Source organism: Epinephelus fuscoguttatus, linkage group LG22 (assembly GCF_011397635.1).
Source record: "Epinephelus fuscoguttatus linkage group LG22, E.fuscoguttatus.final_Chr_v1".
NCBI classification, from domain to species: Eukaryota; Metazoa; Chordata; class Actinopteri; order Perciformes; family Serranidae; genus Epinephelus; species Epinephelus fuscoguttatus.
The window spans coordinates 25758701-25777401 of NC_064773.1; the positions used below are offsets into that span (position 1 = coordinate 25758701).

At 44.2% G+C, this 18701-nt stretch overlaps 1 protein-coding gene across 5 annotated transcripts in view; it reads left to right on the forward strand.

Annotated features, from left to right (window-relative positions):
- Nucleotides 1–18701, forward strand: part of foxp2 (forkhead box P2) — a 139819-nt gene that overhangs the window by 80023 nt on the left and 41095 nt on the right. For all 5 annotated transcript variants that reach the window (XM_049566430.1, XM_049566429.1, XM_049566432.1 and 2 more), the window contains one exon: nt 9934–10023. In XM_049566430.1, coding sequence (XP_049422387.1) covers nt 9934–10023 — 90 coding nt within the window. The remainder of the gene's footprint in view (nt 1–9933; nt 10024–18701) is intronic.

Sequence of the window (18701 nt, forward strand, 5' to 3'; positions counted from 1 at the left end):
ACGTTTGAAATGTGTGAGGAGAGAATCCCTCTCAAAATCACTGAAAACGGAGTGTTTTTCTTTTCACTCTTTCCATATTCTTGACTGTAGCATGACATAATTCTCAGACTCAGAAGCTGAGGTCCCTACAATATGTGTAAAACAACCCCCCATCCCGCTCTTGGCTCAGTCTTGACTTCATTTTGTAATGCCTTCACCGCAGTCCTAAGTGATATGTCATTTATCTTTCATACAAATTTCAACCAGAGGTTTTATTTTCTTAATAACCACTGTAATTGTTCTGTCCTTGTACAGAGCGCTATGAAGGGAGTGATCATGCTTTTGGCACATTTATCAAAGCCCAAGGAAAAAAAATGCAGAAAGGAGGCCCTTTTCTCACATATAGCTGGACTAAGTGTGCGACAGAGTGATAAATTTTCTTGTTAGGAGAAATTACATCCACTAACTTGAGCTACTTCAGCATGAAATTGAAAAAGAAGCATTTCTTGTGAATTTCCATTCTTGATTCAATGAAAGATGTAGATTAGCCCTTTGGAAAAGGGCGGGGAGCACGAATGAAACTAAGGAAGTATGACTCTGCTCACGCTTGCTTGTTCTCAGAAGCGTGATATAGGATGCTGTTGGAAGAAGGCTTTGTTTATGGAAGTAAGGCTCAGTCAGGCTGGTGGCAGATTTAAGAAAAAAATGTTTAACATCTCTTTCTCTTCCTCTCTCCCCCCTCTCTCTATTCCTGTGTGTTTGTGTGTGTATATGCGGTATACGTTTATGTATTCAGACACAAGCCTTATTTATTTTTTATTTTTGCAGTTTTATCACTGGGACTCTCCAAGCCTCTCTGCCTGCTTTACCAGTCACAGTCTGTGCTTGTGATAGCTTCCTCTTTCCATCTCTCTTCACACACACACATATACATGCACACACACACACACACACAAACACACTTCACCAGACCCAGCTCAGTGTGGCAGCCGGTTCTGGTGGTGGTGGCGGTGGTGGTGGTGGTGGGGTGGAACACTGATTGATAGACGCTGGGTGTCAGAGTGGAAGGCAGATAACTATATCTTCTACAGCTCACTTAAAGGTCAAACACACACCGCTGTAATTGGAATATTCACAAGACAACCACCGAGGTACAATGCAGGGCGGAGGAAAGAAAGAGAGGAGGAGGAGGAGCACAGGAGAAGATAGGTGTTACATAAGCATAGAGATGGAGAGAGGAGAGGGGGAGTGATTGTGATCCATGGCCCTTCCACAGGCAGATGTAGTGGCTATTTATTGAGTTGATCTTTCGGGGAAGTGTGGCGTTCATTGAAAGATACAGCGCCCTCAATGGAGAGCAATCCTGAATGAGGTGAGCAGGGGCTAATCGCAAGGCAAAGTAGTGACATAAACTTGTTTTAAACTTTGTAATGGCCATTATGTAAAGCATATGTAGGCTCAGAACAACATAATAATTACAGAATGTAAACATCTGTTTTGTTCATGTCCCTACAGATGCAGGTTAAACTCAGGGTTAGGCATGCAGCGGGTGAGATGAGGCCATTTACAGCTAAGGTCAAGGCGGTCTCTCATCGACCCCAGAACAGGGTTACAATTAGACTCAGCACTTAACCTGAGCTCCTCAGGACGAGACAGTCAGACACTCATACTATTGACCCGCAACAGCAGAACCCCCAAGACAGGATCTGATGTACACACATGCACCCGCAATTGTATCAGAGGGGCACTGGCGAAAATAATTAGAGGCTGATATCACTGTATTTAAGAGGCTGTGGCACGCTCATTTTTTAAGCTAGCACCAAGGTAGTAGCATCTTGTGAAACTAGATCACCTAAGACATTTATTGGCACCAATCATGTCGACTTAGCTTGTTGGGAAGGGGGCTAAATAATATGAAAGCTTTCTGGCGGTGCCACTGGCTCAAGCACTCAAATACACATGCACTACACACGTTGCAAGCTTGGTTTGCTTGTGTCAGTGTTCAAGGCAAAGGCAGTGTGGATTTTAAATGACATCAGCTCCTTTTTTGCCAAATTTGGTTGGCATGAAGACGGATGAGAGTGACACTAGTAACTGTTTTTCCTAATCATTGTTTTGTGTTCCTATGTTTGACTGTATGTGCTGTGTGTCTTTATCAGTGATTTAATGGAGGGTAAACACACTTAAATGCAGTTTACCAACCCCGGGATGCAGCAGCCTTTTATTTAACGCTATAGCCCCGGTCTTTATGTTTATGCGCGCGTCTCCTATGACACTGACATTAGTGTCAGCACATTCATCTTTTCTCCAGCATCTATTGGTATTGGCATTCTGCACAAAACAAGCTCCTCTGCGGCAGCTGCTTGTTCTCCGGTGCCACAGTCAGATTGCTAGTCGCCTCTGGCCATATTTTTGGAGTGGGAGCCTCTTAATAAGGCCTTGTCAACAAAGACAGACACAAGCTCCATGAAAAGCAACTTCATTGTCAGCGTCTGATCCGCAGACAAGAATGATGTGAAAAGTCTAGTTTGCACAGAAATACAGCTGTGTTCAAGCTCCATGAATAGCTACAGTAGGCGTATAGTTAACAGTTTTTTATATCGTGTCATGCAGTCCGATACTGTGATTCCTTTTGGTATCACATTTATTTAATTTGTAAGTGTTCAGATCATCGGCGTACTGTTTATAAGCAACTAGGACAGTTCCAGTTTTTTCCACTGGGCTCAGCCTCTTTTCCAAATGAACTACGTCTGGCCTGAACGCAACATTTCATATCAGGTATTCATCCAGCTGTGTGACCTCCACTCGCCTGGAACTGTGAAAAGGCAAGGGATCATAATCACCTGAAGGGGAAATCAAGCGCTTCGGGAGAGAGAAAGAGCGCGTAATAGAGAGAGAATGTGTGTATTTGGGGTTTTTTGTGTGGCTGCAGATTTTGTGGGGGGAGGCTGCACAGTTGAACACTCATACCTCATGCCAGCTTTGCTTTTGCAAAGACAACACTTGACCTAACACACATACACACACACACACACACACTGCCCCATCTTTCATCCATACAAACACCCTCCCAAGGTCTTCTCTGTCTCTGTCTGTCTCTATTTTCCTTCCCCTCTGTCTCTTTGTGATCATATATAGTGGTTGCTCTCAGTTGTCGAGCTCTAAAGGACTTCCCTAAGAGCAGCAGTAGATAAAGAGTGTTGCTGAATACGCCTGCTGTCACCTTATCTAAACGTTGTGATACAGCACAGGTCAAAGTAAAGACTTTAGAGCAAAGAGAAAGAAGGCTGTTGTTTGTAAATTGAATTGAAGTGGTGAAATATGGAAGGTATGACTAAAGAACAAAACCACTTACGACATCTGTATGACTTGTATGTGAAGTCTTGGCACATCTAAGATTATTTTGGAAATAAGTACAATCAGGTCTTTCTAACCTGATGAAAAATGTCAAAATGCATTTTTTACAGCATGACAAAGCAGTCTTGTTTCAAATTCCACCTCAGTCTCTGTGTTAAAGTTCAGCTCGGAGGTAGCTGAAAATAATTACTCTCTCTCGATAGAACAGATATATCACTGTATTTGCACAGAATATCCATGGTGATAACAGCGGGAGGCGGGATGTCAGTGGATGTTAGCGGTTGCAGTGAACGACAGCAGGCCGCGCTCTTTGTTATTGCTGGCACGGCCTCCCCGACGTCTCAGCAGACACATACATATTGGTGCATATGCACTCTTCAACTCCCACTCAGACATAAACACACAGTTTATCTGTGATGGGCAAAACAGACCCGTGTTTTGTCTTCGTTAGTGGAAAAATAAGTGTGAGGTTACACAATGGTGCTAGACACCTTCCCAAACCCCTCTACCACCACCACCACCGCCACCTACCTCTACTATACGAGCTTTCTTCCTGGGGTAGGAGCGAGCAAATTCATCTCGTCAATCCTCCCGGGAGGGTGTAGCTATGCAGCTCTGTTTACTGTGGCAGAAAGTTAATATAAATTTTCATCAGTGGGGGAAGTTTACACATATGATTCTATTTGTCCTTCATTATTAGCACCTGAGTCTGGGGCTGGGTAGGCATAATTGTCTACAGACACAGGCCAAATAGATGCAAGGGAAAGGCAAATAAGCACACCCCAAAATAATTTGATGCTTGTGTGTTACAATCCTCCACCCTAGGAATTCTTAATCTAGAGAATCAATAAACAAGGGGTGAGAGACGTGGGAGAGAGGGGTGGGGGGAGGAAGACAGAAGGATGAGAGGAAGAAATGAATAATGTGATATGAGGAGGGGAGAGGGAGAGGAGGGAGGTGGAGGGAGAAAGAAGTTGAATTCAAAGTGCAGTGGAGAGGTGGAAAGGAGTTGAAGAGAGCAAACGATCAATATGGAAGGTTTTCTTCCAAATACCTATTATCCACTTTAGGAAAAAAAAAAGGTCCACAACAATAAACGAGCATGAGACAGATTTTTATTCTTGGATGAAGCACTTTGTATGAGGAGCCAGTGGAAGCTGAAGTAGCTGAAAATGCAGAGATAGAGATAGCAGAGCGGGGACACAGGAGCCCATTGTTCTGCTGGATAGCTTTACCTCAGTCCTGAGGCCCGAGCAGATTCTCCATGGACCCCCCCCGTCCCTCCCTTGTTCACTGCAGACTGTTGATTTATTGAGTCATACATTAAAATGCTCATTACTCCTACATGCTTTCCAAATTCCCCTTTTCTCCTTTCTTTCTCATGGAAGCACCATCTGAGAAATTACCCGTAGGTTTCTTTTGGGAATTTGTATGTCTGCATTTTGGTGGCCCCACTCGCCACCGTCCTAGCACCTGAGCCATATTTGGGCAACAGGAAGGGAGCCTGAGTTGTCACATCACATTGCAGAAGCCTTTTTGACATTTGCATGTGTTTATTTGACATTCCTGCAACTCCTCCAGCAGCTCCAGCTTATTTCCTTTCCAAGTACTCAACCAAGCAGAGGGGACTGAATCCAGGTGTGTTGTGTGCTCTGTGTGGGTTTATAGAGGTGATAAGGGAGCTGAGTGTGGAGCCATTGTTGAGGCAGCTGCATGCCATCGCCAGTTCTGACCTTTATGAAAGGATAGGAGTCACTTTTCTCCTGTGGCCGAGTTTCTTAAGGTGAAGGAGATCAATAGCGGCCATAGACGCCCACGCACATCAAGCATGGACTCGATTAATAAAAAAGTGTAACTGCATCAACTGCATGCTTGAGGCTGCTGGTTGCTCTTTGCCCCACCAGCATCTCTGACACAGTGTATACAAAACAAGCAAAGACATGGAGCAGCACCAATCTGAGGCTTTAGCTCTGCACTGTATTGTCAGTTGTGTGATTGAACTTCTAGGTCAGGACAGTGTTTGTAATCTCAACGCCACCCAGCTGCATCCGTTCCCCTATTCTTCCGTGAAGCCTGTTTAGGGCCTCCGCCGTTCCGACAGCGTTCCCCAGTCGCACATTGCTTGTTTGCACAAACTCACGGCCCCACTTTTGTATTCAGACATTGTATGGGACATCTTATCCTTCTCCCCTTCTCTTCTCATTTGTCTATCCTCTCCAGCCAGCCCCTCCAAATCCGTATCCATCCATCCATCTGCCCTGAATCCACTTATATAAGAAGATAGGGTGTAAATATTTTGGTGTGGAGTGTCAGCGCATATCTCTGCCGCCAGCGGGCCGCCAGCCTCAGTCCAATCAGCCATGTTTGTTTGTTCAGCTTAAACTGTTTGTGCCTTGTTTTCTGTGGCATGCGACTCCCTCCAGCTTGAATAAAGTGTCACACTTTTTCTTTTTTTTGCATCCCCACTCCCTCCCCCTTCTTCTGCGTCTGTGTTTCCTGGAAGCGAAGATAGATAAGCCTGGTGGTGTGATGCTGCGTGTGCGTGTTTGTGCGCACCAATAGCAAAAGTGTGTGTGGGAGTTGTCAAAGCTGTCAGCATGACTGGAGTTGTTCTGGCCTACAGCCTAGTGTTGAACAGCAGCCCTTTACTCCCTACAACAAACACACACATACACACACACACAAAACATCTGTTCTGCACACAACAGTAAGACTGTGTTATCATGATGCAACCCATTTCTCACTGATCAGCGATTGATAGGCCATGTTTACAGCTACTTTCTGGAACATGGCAGCATCCTGTCGAGGCCACGACGCCGTGAAGACGTACCTGTCGAGGGCAGCTTATTTCACACCTGTGTCATCATTCCAATATCTGTTATATCCCCTAATAACAACAACTCCCAACGTGATCTGCACTGTCCAAACACAATGTTGCGCCCCTCTCAGATATATCCAATTCCAATGTCATGGCTGCATATCGTGCAGTCTCCAGGTGGATTTGAAAGAGTGACATTCTTGGTGGATGGCTTATTTCTTTCAGGCGTCCCCCCCCCCCCCCCACACACACACACACACACACACACACACACACACACCCCGCCACACAAAATAAGCAATCTGGAGATTTGTAATGGTTTGGCCCAGTATTGCAGGGCCTGCTAATGTATTTCATGCTTGTTTAAGATCTTTGCATGCTCCTTACAAAGGTGCATTGTGATAGGTGTTCCTTATTACCCTGTTCTGTGTGAGTCTAAACACTGGGAGCTGTGAGAGTGGAGGATAGTGGGAGGGAGGGATGAATGGACGGCTGATATGTTTTTTTTCCTCTTCCCCTCTCTGTCAGTCTCCTCTCACTCTCTCCTTTTCTCCCTCTCCAGTGATCTCTGCATGCCTATTAATGTAGCGGAGGAATGCCTGTGTAAACATTCTTGTTTCTCAGTCCGTTTCGCATAATAGTTGCCTGTATCGCCTTTCTCCTGACCTCACTATCTGAAACCAATTACACCAGATCCATTTGGGCTGAATCTTATTTTCATAAGGATCCCCGTGTCGCGGTCTCGGTTGCTCTGTGTGTTATTTTCCCTCCTCTTATTTTTTTCCTCCTTTCCAACCTCAGTGATGGATATCAACATCAAATATGCCTCTGAGTGCCTTGTTATTTATATAGCAGGGCCCAGGCTCTTTTTTTTTTCTCTTCCTCCCTCTCTCTCGCGCGTTCTCTCTGTCTGGCTCGCTCTCTCATTCTGAAGAATGTGTCACATTGTGCTGTTTATACAATGTGTGCATTAATCAGACTGGGGATGTCATTTTTCCTTGCATAGCAACCCAGGTTAAATAGACGGTGCGCCCGCACTCGTCTGTGTTTTTGTCCGCTCCGGCAGCTCTTCAGCAAACTTTTGATGACTTTTCTTGGCATTTTGTGCTTTTTGTGCTTCGAGATGAGCTCCAGCTTGCCATCTCTGTAGAGTGGGAAGTGGGTGGCACAAATTGGTGCTTTTTACTGTAATGGCTGAATACTCAGAGCCAGTGTAAGTGAGCGGACAGGACTTTTTATTATTATTATTCTCTCTCTTACCTTGCACACCGCCAGACTCTCAGAAAAATGGCTAACCCCACTTCCACGGAAGAGGTGACAGGCAGTTTTGAGGCACGACAAACCACTCTGGAAAAGTTTGGCCGCTGTTGATAAGGTCTGTGTTATGTTTGGAGGAGTCCTCTTTATGCAGTCTGAGCAGACTTCTTTTCTAATAAGCTGGGTGCAGTTGATCTCTCTGCTTCACCCCTGCGCGTCACCTCTCATACCCGCACCTCCCTCGATATTTACCTGGCATGGATATTGGAAGTTCAGTTAAAAACATCTCTTTCTTTGTACTCTTGACTGCGTGTTATATATCGAGTGGCTCCCTTGACTTTGGATATAACACAGCGAGTCATTATTGATTCACTGGCGGATAAACATTTCCCGCTGACAGCTACCTCGGGTTGCACTCATCACGCAGCCTTCCCTCTAACTACTGTGTGCAGGACTCACTAAACCTTATAATTACTTTGATTCACCAATCATGGTGAGATTAATTAGGCCCCGTGTTTTAATTAGCGCAGTGATTGGCTGCATTCAAGGAATTTGTTTTGTCTTTTGCCTTCAGTAAAAGGAAGCAGGAGTCAAGCAGTGTTTGGTTTCCCGTCCGTTTTGAAAAAGCACACAAGAAACAAAGCGTCATGTGGCTGTGTGTGTGCAGGTGTTGATGTGTATTTTACTACAGGCAACTTTTTATATGTGTGTGTGTGTGTGTGTGTGTGTGTGTGTGTGTCTTCTGAAGGAAGGCCACAGCTCAGCTTACAGATGTCACATCACACACACACACACACACACACACACACACACTCACACACACATAAACCGGTGGCGACTAGGATCCTCTTACCAAGGAGACAGATCAATGCAGTTAGGACTCAGTGCCAGTGTAATGTGTTTGTTTACTTTAGTTCAGAAAGCCTGGCTCCTCATGAGCACCCAGACAGACAGACCCCCCCCCCCACCAGCACCACCACCACCACCTCTTCAAGCATCCCCCCCACCTCTGTCTTTTCATAATTGATCAGGAGATGGCTGCGTTCCCCGAGGGGTTAAGACATGGCAACTTTTTTTTCCTCTTCCTTCTCATTTTTTTACTGCCTCTCTCTCTCCCGTCTTCTCCTCTTGTTTGCTCAGGATCTCAATGTACTAGTTCAAACATTGTTCCCACCAGCTGGCAGAGCTGCGCCATATGCACGCCCTGTCAAGGCAGCTGTTGTCATGGATACTGGCAAGCACCAGAAAATAAAATGAGCACCCCTGATTCCTGAGGAAGTGTCACTCTCCATCTGAGTTTTATTTATTTTTTTCTCATTTCTTGCTTCTCCTCCTACTCGTCCTCTTCTTTTTTCATCAAAAAAACAGAAACACCTGTGAAGTTGTTGTGTTGTGTGTGTGTGTGTGTGTGTGTGTGTGTGTGTGTGTGTGTGTGTGTGTGTGTGTGTGTGCATGCGTGGGTTTTTTTTCCTCTTCCTCCTCCTCTCCCACTTGATGCTCGTGGGCCTGAAGAATACAAGGCTGTATGGAGCAGCAGCAGCAGTAGTAGCAGCTGTGCACAATGTTCTTTTCTGCCAGACTCTTTCATCCATCTGCTCTTGAAGAATTGGAGTGAAGCTGCTAGCCCAGCTGCCACTGTACCTGTGAAGCCGGAGCTCGCTCGTCACACACACATTCAGTACACACAGCCGGGCGGGAGGGGATCTGTAATCCCATCAAACCCTAGAGAAATAAATTACGCCACATCCCAGCCTCTCTGATTCTTATCATCTCCATGTCTGGCAAACATATCAAACAGCGTTGTTGACAAATTTTACAGTTTACAAATTACAAGATTTTTTCTCCATTTTTTTTCTTGCCATGTGTAAACAGCAGCAAGCTAATTTCATCAGGCAGGGAAAGGTCTCTCTTTCTCCATCTACCTGTCCATCGTTCCATCCACGTATCACCCATCCACTGCTCATAAGCACCCTTAATGCATAGTGTGAAACCTGTGCTGCTAGTTAATTCACTCTAAATGTAATCTGATGTTGATTTTGTCAACTTTAATTACAGCTCCCAGGGACACTTCACATGGTGCTGCCTCTACTTCAAATTGATATTATGAATATGCAAATGTGGTGGTAATTTGCCGAGAGAAGTGGGTATTTCAGTTGAGCACACACTAGACAGGTCAATTCTACTGACGCTCTGTCTTTTTTTTCCCAGCCCGCCACCCCCTCCACACTCTTCTTCAGGGGTGCTCTAGACAAACTGTATTTATCCTTGATCACAGCTCTGTGAATCGTTACTAAAACACATCTCCAACGTAGTGTTAACCACGTCAGAATTTGTTGCGGAAAACACCAGGTGATATTTGACAAGGTTTTGTCCCTGGAAATGTGAATTATCTCTGCTGCCAGCTTCAGGAAGTCTAATAGTTTATTTTCAGTCCCTCTTCCCCTCCCTCCTCCCCATCTTTCTTTCTTTCTCTCTTTCTTTTTTTCACACTTTCTTTTGTCTTGTGTTCCTTTTCTTCCCAGGCCCTACAAGCAGCGAGGCAATTACTCTTGCAGCAGCCAGGCAGTGGCCTGAAATCTCCAAAGAGCCAGGACAAGCAGCGTCCACTGCAGGTAAAGCAGCTCTCCGTCTAATCTCTTAAGTCCATCCATAATACATGCTCCTTCCGAAAAGAAGATTTCCTCTGTTCCACAAGTGTGTTTGATTTGCCGACGCAATCCTCGGACCTGCCATTGGAATCCTAAAGCCGGACAAGCCGGTCCCCAGGAAGCTAAGCGTCACATAGACACAAGCAAAACACAACAGAGACAGATCTCAGACAGCAAAGTTACATCTGTACACAATTTGTGTATTGTTGAGCAAACTGGACAATAATTAATACGTTAAGTAGGGATGCACTGAATGATAGAGCTGATACTGATGTTTAAACACTTTGGCTGATAGCGGATACCAACGTGTTTGTTGCTTATTGTTTCTGTCGTTATTTATACCTCCTTTTATGCCATGGAAACAAATAAACCTTCATTATAAAAAATAACTGAACTGTTAAAAGTAAGCCTTTCACTACACTTTCGTTTAATCGTTCAATGAGCACAAAGTCAATCATACAAATTTGTGACAACCGTCAAAATAACCGTCTTTCACATGAAAAACATCTTTTCTTTAAACAAAAATATCTGTTTCAGAAGCCTTTTCATGATATAAAGTACATCATAATCCCCTCTCTGATATCGATTTCTCTATTTCTCTCTTTTCGTTCAAGTTTCTCACCAAGAATGACATTTAACAAGAATTTATTCGTACACATCAACACAACATTATAACTTCGCCCAACACTATATCTTACTGAATAGAGCTTGAACGCATCATAATGTAACTCAGTGCAACTTCCGTTAGCTTGTAGATATGGCCACCGGCTGCTAACGGCTAACGTTAACTAGCTCTCCTCCTGCTGATTTCAACACAAATTTGTCGTTTACGATGTAGCCTTATCGGGGAAACCATACGGTGCGTCCTACTACATGACAATAGTGAGTTTCCTGTATGTTTTCTTCTCAGAAGGTATCCTGGGGTTCATCCCAAACACGTTTTCTGTCGTCTCGGGACGACAAGGCGCTGTTGGTTCCGAACTCTGCTTTTTAGCCTGCGCAAAATTGATGGGACACAGTGGAAATACTTGGCTATACTGCCATTGGTTATTTGCCGATGGCAGTCAACAAGGAGAATATCGGGAGATACCGATGTTCGGGGGATAAATCAGTGCATCCTTAACATAAGTATATCTAAAGGTTGCATGACACATTCTTTGATCTGGATGCTTTTCTACACTTCTATAACGTTAATCCTGTTGACACGGAACACCCAGAGGTTGGTTAGTTATGTGAAAGACATGTCAGCTTGACTAGTGGGTTACAAAGGCAGCTAATTTTAACTGCCTGTCATTTCCATTCTTCACAACTAATTTGCCTTATTGATTCATAGAGCTGTCTATTTCTGTTGTCAGCGATTTGAAAAAGGTCACACTTGTACACACATACACACACACACACACACACACACACACATTAACACATTGCCTGCAATTCTTTCTTTCCAGCGTTAAGATTTCTCTCACACTAGAGAGTTTTTCTCATTCAGCTCGTTTAAGTCAACAAGACAGTTAGTTGGTTTTTCCTTCCTCAAATTATGTAAGGCCCCTTGACATCTGCTCCATGTTTTTATTATTAGTATTTTTTTATTTAATTTATTTTTAGCCGTTTGAAATTGAAGTGTGGGAGTTTGTGCCCTCCACTCGGCTAATAAGTACTATCAAGGAGCAATGGTTTACCTCATTAGGGGCTCTGTGCATTTCATTAATGTCAGGGAAATTGGCGTTAACCTCACCCGTTGATATTTTCACAGAGTCTAACAATGGCGACACCTTCAATTGGAGTCACACCCCTGTGTACCTAATTACGTACTGGCGAAGAGATAAGGTTGGCAAAGACTCAGTCATGCTTTTGCATTTAAATAATTGAACTCAACCTCATCAAGAGTGTTAATATTATCAGCATATTCACACATAAAGGCATCAGAATTACAAACATGTATGTATTTTTAATGTATATTTTGTGTCTTATTTAGCTGCGGGGGAAAAAGAATTAAATAAAAGCTCTCTAGTTTATTGTTAGGGTCCATTGCGCGTCGTCTGTTTGAGGTTCTGTATGCCAAAGTGAATCGATTCAAACAAATGGGATCCTGATCTACAAATGCCTGCATAGTCACCAAGTACAATACATACATGGCAGGAGGAACAATATTGAACGAGAGCAGTGCGGGTGCTTGATAACCGTCAGCCCATGTCCAAGCCCCTTCCTCTAATAACACCAGCAGATGGTAAATATTGAATATTTACATTTGCTTACTCCATCCTTGCCTCGGCGTTGGCGATATGAATCAATATGAATCAGAGGGGCCTGCCGATCGGCCTGTCCTCAGCTCCCAACTAATCCATCTGTTGATCCAGCCTTTATTAACGTCCTCACCTCTTTGTTCCAAAAAAGTCTCCATGCAGAGCGTCATAGCAGAGGCACTGCCAACTGATACACAAACAGGGCTCAGTGCATTCTGCTTTCAAGATCATTTCTACAGTGGGAATATGCTGCTGTGTGCCCTTGAATCCACTCATTTCAAATGACATTTTAGCTGTAATACTCCATTGTGCAAATATCAGTATGAAGCAATAGAAACTCTGACTTGATTAAAAAGCCTTGTTTTGCTATTGTTCTATTTCCTCCCTCTTTTCAGTACCAGATATTTTTTTTATATTCTTGTCTTAAGGGAGTTTACACAATAAAGCTGCATTATTTACCTGGATTATGAGGCCACACTGGGTGCTATAGTGCAATATTTTATTAGCTTCACGCCTTGATAAGAGTCAATGGCAATCAAGCTGCATGTTTTCCACCGGAGGAATCAGGCGGATTGATCCCCTTGTATGATTAGCACAGCAGAAAGTGGGAAAGGGATTAATATTAGCATGACATCCTGCTTATGGTGGAGATACTGATAAATCCTCTGCCAGTCTTTTTCCCTCTTGTTCTCCCATCTTTGGTATTTAAGAGCGGGAAATGATCCATAGATCATGGCATGTAAATTATTTAGTACACAAGCATCTAAGTGCCTCAGCTTGCAGTTTTAATTACGCGTATTAGCGGCTAAAGGCTCTCGCCTGACTAATTCTATCCGCTCGTTCATCGCTGCTTCTCAGGAGTTGATGATGCGGAGGCAGGCAGCACTGGCATTGGCACGCACGCACACACACAACATGTACAAAAAAAAGAGAAAAAACAGTCCCACAAACACACATACAAACACACACACAAGCTGCTTCTCCACATTTGCGTAATGTGACAGGTCTATTATTACACAGTAAGCCCACGGGAGCACTCAATAAACACCTATTTCTCCCTGTAAATCCCCCCTGCCTCCGCCATGCTGCTTACACGGCTCTCCCAAGGCACACAACACCCTCTCGTCTCCTCTGCTCCTCTCTTTCCCCTCGCTCTCCTCCTCTCTGTGGCAATATCCCCCCTCTGAAAGGCATTTATACACTGACATTTGGAATACAAATAAAGAAACGCGGACAAGGAGAGGCGGAGAGGATTACAGTGGCCTATGAATCTGACAGTTGTTTCGCTCGCGCACGCACGTACATAATGCATCTCGCACACAGCCTGCTCTCATACACAAACACAGGCACAGTGACAGTTGCTTAAAGTTTTTACATTGCCAAGAGTGACTTTGTGCAAGTCTTGTTTGTTAGTGCGTCTATTGATCATTATTGATGAGGAACACCTGGTGGGTGGGCAGATTTTGTGCTCCATGTTTGGAGTAGAAATCTCACACAATGAGCTGTGACGGTGCCAAACACAACCTCCTATCTTACCGTGTCTCATCCTAACATGTCACCCCACGGTGACACAGCCACCATCTCTATATGTCAGTTAGAATGACCCCCTAACTCTATGTCGTGAGTGTGTTAGATGGGGGCTTGACAGTGTGAAGGTACCCCCTCCTCCCGATAGTTAACATCCAATTCTTACCACGGGCGAGTGTTGCAACTGCTGCTCTGCCCCTTTCACACTATCAAGCTGTGAATACATTTTTACAGGACTAATAACCCGAGTCCCATCTGTGCAATGCTCTGCTCTAACTATGAATGAAAATATTTAATGTTTTATGGATCTGGGAGTGATGTTGGTTTAGCTGTTTTCTGTGAATTCTCTAGCTTCCAGCCCAGGTTTCAGATTGGTTGTGGGCACTGGGCCATCCCAGAATGTGTCACACTTTTTAAAGGTCAGGTCCAGGCGTTCTTCCCACTGAGCCAATATCACCTCGATAGCAGAGCTCATCTGCTTATTGGCTTTCATCCGGAACACAGACGCTCGAACAGATGCAGGGAAAAGGGCTGTGATGCTAGACTTTGAGTATAGGTTAGCTGATTCCAGCGTGCGTGGCTAAAGGATGGTAGTTCACATTTACATTTATGAATATATCTTTCCACAGCATCCCCTCTGGTTGGATCTGAAAATAGAGAGAAATTATCACTGTGAAGGGGAAAAAAAGAGAGGGGGAAAATATTATGTTATTCATGAGGAAAACTTCTGTTGACTCTGAGAGAGAAGGAGAAAAAAAAAAAAAACGTCAGCACATTTTAAGTCAAACACCCTTGGTTACTGCTTTTGTAACCAGAAAACAAGATTTTTTTCCCCCTCCCCATCTCCCACCCCACCTTTTTCTCCCCCTGCATTTACAACACCTACAGGACAAGATTGCTAAATTGCGAGGACAGAGCAGGTTCATCATTGTGATGCAAAAGAAGTTGAAATGCAACCCCAAGGCGAGGTAGCTGAGTTTGGGGGATCAAGAGAAAGTGAGAGGGAGGGAAGGATAAAAAAAAAAAAAAAAGTAGCTCAGACCTTTGATGTAGCAGCAACAAATTTACCTTGTGACAGAAGATACATGGGTGCAATAAACGAGTTATACCAGCCCTTACACATGCAATCAGATGATTCTGGCCAGGGTGTTAATTGGATCCTAACCGGCAGATCTGATACGCCTGGGCCCCGGTGGTGAGGGGGGAAAGCCTTTCCAAGTGATGAACTATAATTCACTGAGCTGCTTGAAGCACTTGTAATTTACTGTGTGTCACTGATGAAGAGGCTGATCCAGTGGAGGCCATATTACCTGCAACATCAGAGGGAAGTGTGTGTGTGTCCCCCCTCTCTCTCTTGCACTCACTTGTGCTCTCTCTCGCATTCTTTCTATTTCAGCACTCTCCTCTCTTTGCACTTTCTTTTTTAATTCTCTCCCCCTCTATCTGTCGCTCCCATTTACTCTTGAAATATGTGCACCTGCAGGGAGGAATCAGTCGGGAGTGAATTGTGCCAGTTTAATGATAAAGGTGTAACAATTTGTACTGATAATGACACAAACAATGTGCACAAGCAATGTCACACAGCCTCAGCGTCGTGCACTACATTCGAGAGGCTTAATCAATGACTATCTGCATGTAGAGATAAATCAATATGGAAATTGTGCTAAGCCCATCCCAATCTCCTCGGGCTTTTTTATGAGAGGCTTTTGCATGATGGGTCTTTATGTTATGATAAATTGCACTTCCAATGCACCACTGCCAAACTGCTATGGAAATTGATTTAGGAAAACATTCAGTAATCTACTTAGCTTCAGTCCTGACAATCTACAATATTGATCTCCCTAAGCTGAAAACACGACATGCGTTTTGAGTGTGCGTGGCTCCTATGCGGTTTTACATAGTAAACACACATCTTGCAGACCACACACTTGAACTTCGCAGCGAGGCACTCACCAGGCCAGCTACCCTGTGAGCCTTGGTGGTCCTCGAGTGGAGAGTCCCAGCTATCAATAATCCTGTGGCCATATTTGGTAGTAATTGGCTAGTAAATGAGCAGTGTCGGCTGAAAGGGAGTTGAGAGGTCAGAAGTCCACAAGCTAAGAGGGGGGTCTGAGTTTGGGCCCCCCTGGGATGCTCAGGAGATTGAGATGAAATAGTGGCGAGGGTGAGTGGAGGGGTTTCTCCCGTCTCTTTTCCTCGATGTCTTTCTCTCTCTTCCTGTGTGTAAAATGAAGCTAGTGGCTTAATTAGCAGTGACTCTCCCCGCCAAGGATCCACAGTAATTACCGACCAGGACCCTTCCATTTCTCATCGCAGTTATCTTAAGCAGAGTCTCTAGCGCAGCTCAGTCCCCTGTCCAGTTCTACAGGAACAACCTCTGTCGTTGATAACCGCCCCGCGTTCATCGCCCCCGCGATGTTTATGGCCGACATCTAATCACCAGCTCCCCCCTGCTTATTACTGCTAAGTGAATTGTATGGAAGGAAATCGAATAAAAGGAATTCCTCTCCGCTGGACTTTAATTGTTTAAGTTTGAACTCCGATACAGCACTTATCTCCTGCTTTAGGTAATTTGAGTTCACTCATAAAAACTCACTGCTGCAAAGATAAAGCACCACAAAGTGGAGTGGGTGTAATTGCTGGAAGCGCATTGGTCCAGATAGTTGGAGGCAGAGCCAGCCAGTGAGCGGCACACAGTGGAGGTGTGGTGTTGTGTATTTAATGCCAGAATGCCCAGTTAAATCAAACATAATGAGAGACTTGGGGTGCTGGCTTTGCCTGGAAGAGATACCTGAGCTCTCCCTGGAAGAACTTGACCTTTCGCGAGGCATTGGACAGGCTGGTTACAGGCTGCGGCTGTGACAAGAGTGCTGTAATGATGTGCTTGTTCTGGTGAGGGCCCCACCAGTGTTTTCACATCAGGAGCCAATTTAAAGGTCCTTTGTTTTGCTCTCCAACTTCTGAGGGCAAACCATATGGCTTCAAAGTTCGTGTCAACAGCGTTCTCTTTAAGGCACATAAACAAATAAGGGTTCAAATGGTGAGTGCAGTTAAAAACAAGCACATTTTCTGCAAATGTTAGCAAAGCAGGGGTTATATTTAAATGACTTGTTCAGAAGTAATTTGCAAACTACTCTTTTCCATCCAAATGTGCCTTATTAAAAACAGGAGAAGCACCTTTTCTGTTATTAAGGCCCCCAGTGGCCACATCAGCTACAGCTAATTTCAAACGATTTAATAAATCCCATTAATATTTTTTTGTCCACTAGTGTCGGAAATACATCCTTTTGGATTACAAAGCAGCAAAGGCACAGCCCCAATTGGATATCATGGCTCCTCTTCTACAAGAGAGAGTCTGCGTGGATGTTTACGCCACCGCCATCGTCTAGTAAATGCTCATTAATTTTATCCCTTCGTGGCAAAATCATTTCTAGGAGAGGCAATTCAGCCTCCTGTTCCTTTCAATTCACCGCTCACGTCAATCAAGCCCTCGTGCAGTATCCTGCAAAATGGAGGTGTTATATTCCTGCAATTATCATGTCATATACTCGAAAATGTAAATGAACGTGTGTGTAAAATTAAATTTATGGGTTGTCAGTGAAGAATAAGAACCAGGAGAGCAATTACTTATCTGCTTTCATCTCGGAGCCTCTGATACGTCAAGCAGAAAAGCATGCAGTTAAATGCTGGAATTAGCATTGTGCTGCACTTCACAATGGACGTGGGCCAGTGCCTTTTCTCCCCTCTCTTTCTTCCTCGTGCCTTTTCTCCTGTTTCCTTCCCCTCTTTTTGTTTGGAGCACCAGTGAAATGAAGATGATTATCACCCATTACATCTCAAAAAAAAAAAAAAAAAAGCTAATGAAAGTGTAAAAGGTACTTCCCAATTTCCTAACCTGGTTGTTTGCTGTTTTTTTTCTGATCTTCTTTGTTGGAGTCTTGTTTAGTTTAAGTCATTGTTGCTGAAATCCTGCATTATTCATTTACAGGTATCTGTCTATGAATACTTTTATTTAACCACTTTCACAATGAAGAAACAGTTTGAAGCACAATGCAGAATTTAGATTTAATTCCACTTTACGTATGCATGCGCATATATTTGCTCTAAATCCTACATGTCTAAGCCTGCATCTCTTTTGTGAACCAAAACATCTTTGTGCTAGCATCCAATTAATAGTCTTAATGAGTGCATCACTCATGTTGTTTCTCAGCCGCACTCGTCCCATTGTCGCGGCATCCAACACAAAACCAGGAGTGACTGCGGGGGTAATTACTTACCTAGCAAATGTACCTTTAAGGGTTAATAACATTGAAGGTGTAAGCACAGCATTTGCATAATTACACACGGACTGTTTAATTTGCAACTTTTGACGGCTTTTGTTCGGCACCTCGCTTATTGTGAATGCATTTTCTTTTGGCACTCTTGCATAGAGGAGTCCAGAGAAGAAAAGAGATGTACCACAACATCCACCTCCTCCTCCACCTCCTCCTCCTCCACCTCTTCCACCTTAGATGGAGTCCCTTCTCTCTAAGACCCTAATGAACAATGGAGGCAGGATTTGTTTGAATATGAATATGAATGTGCAGCGGGGCCGGCTGAAAGTTGACCTTCAGCTGTGATTTTCAGTTCATCAGGATTAGTCAAGGCGGGCGATCAGGAGCCACTAATGCATAATGACTTCTAAAATGAAAAATGTGTAGTGACCATGCAAATGTCTTGGCTAATCAAAGAGGGGGGAAAACCTGGGGTGGGGGGTAGGCGTCGAGGAGAGGAGAGCTAAACAAGGACGTGTCAAGGCCTGACAGAGAGAGAGAGAGAGGAAGAGAGGGAAGGAGGGAGGGAGGAGAGACATGCATGGAAAGTAATCAAGGC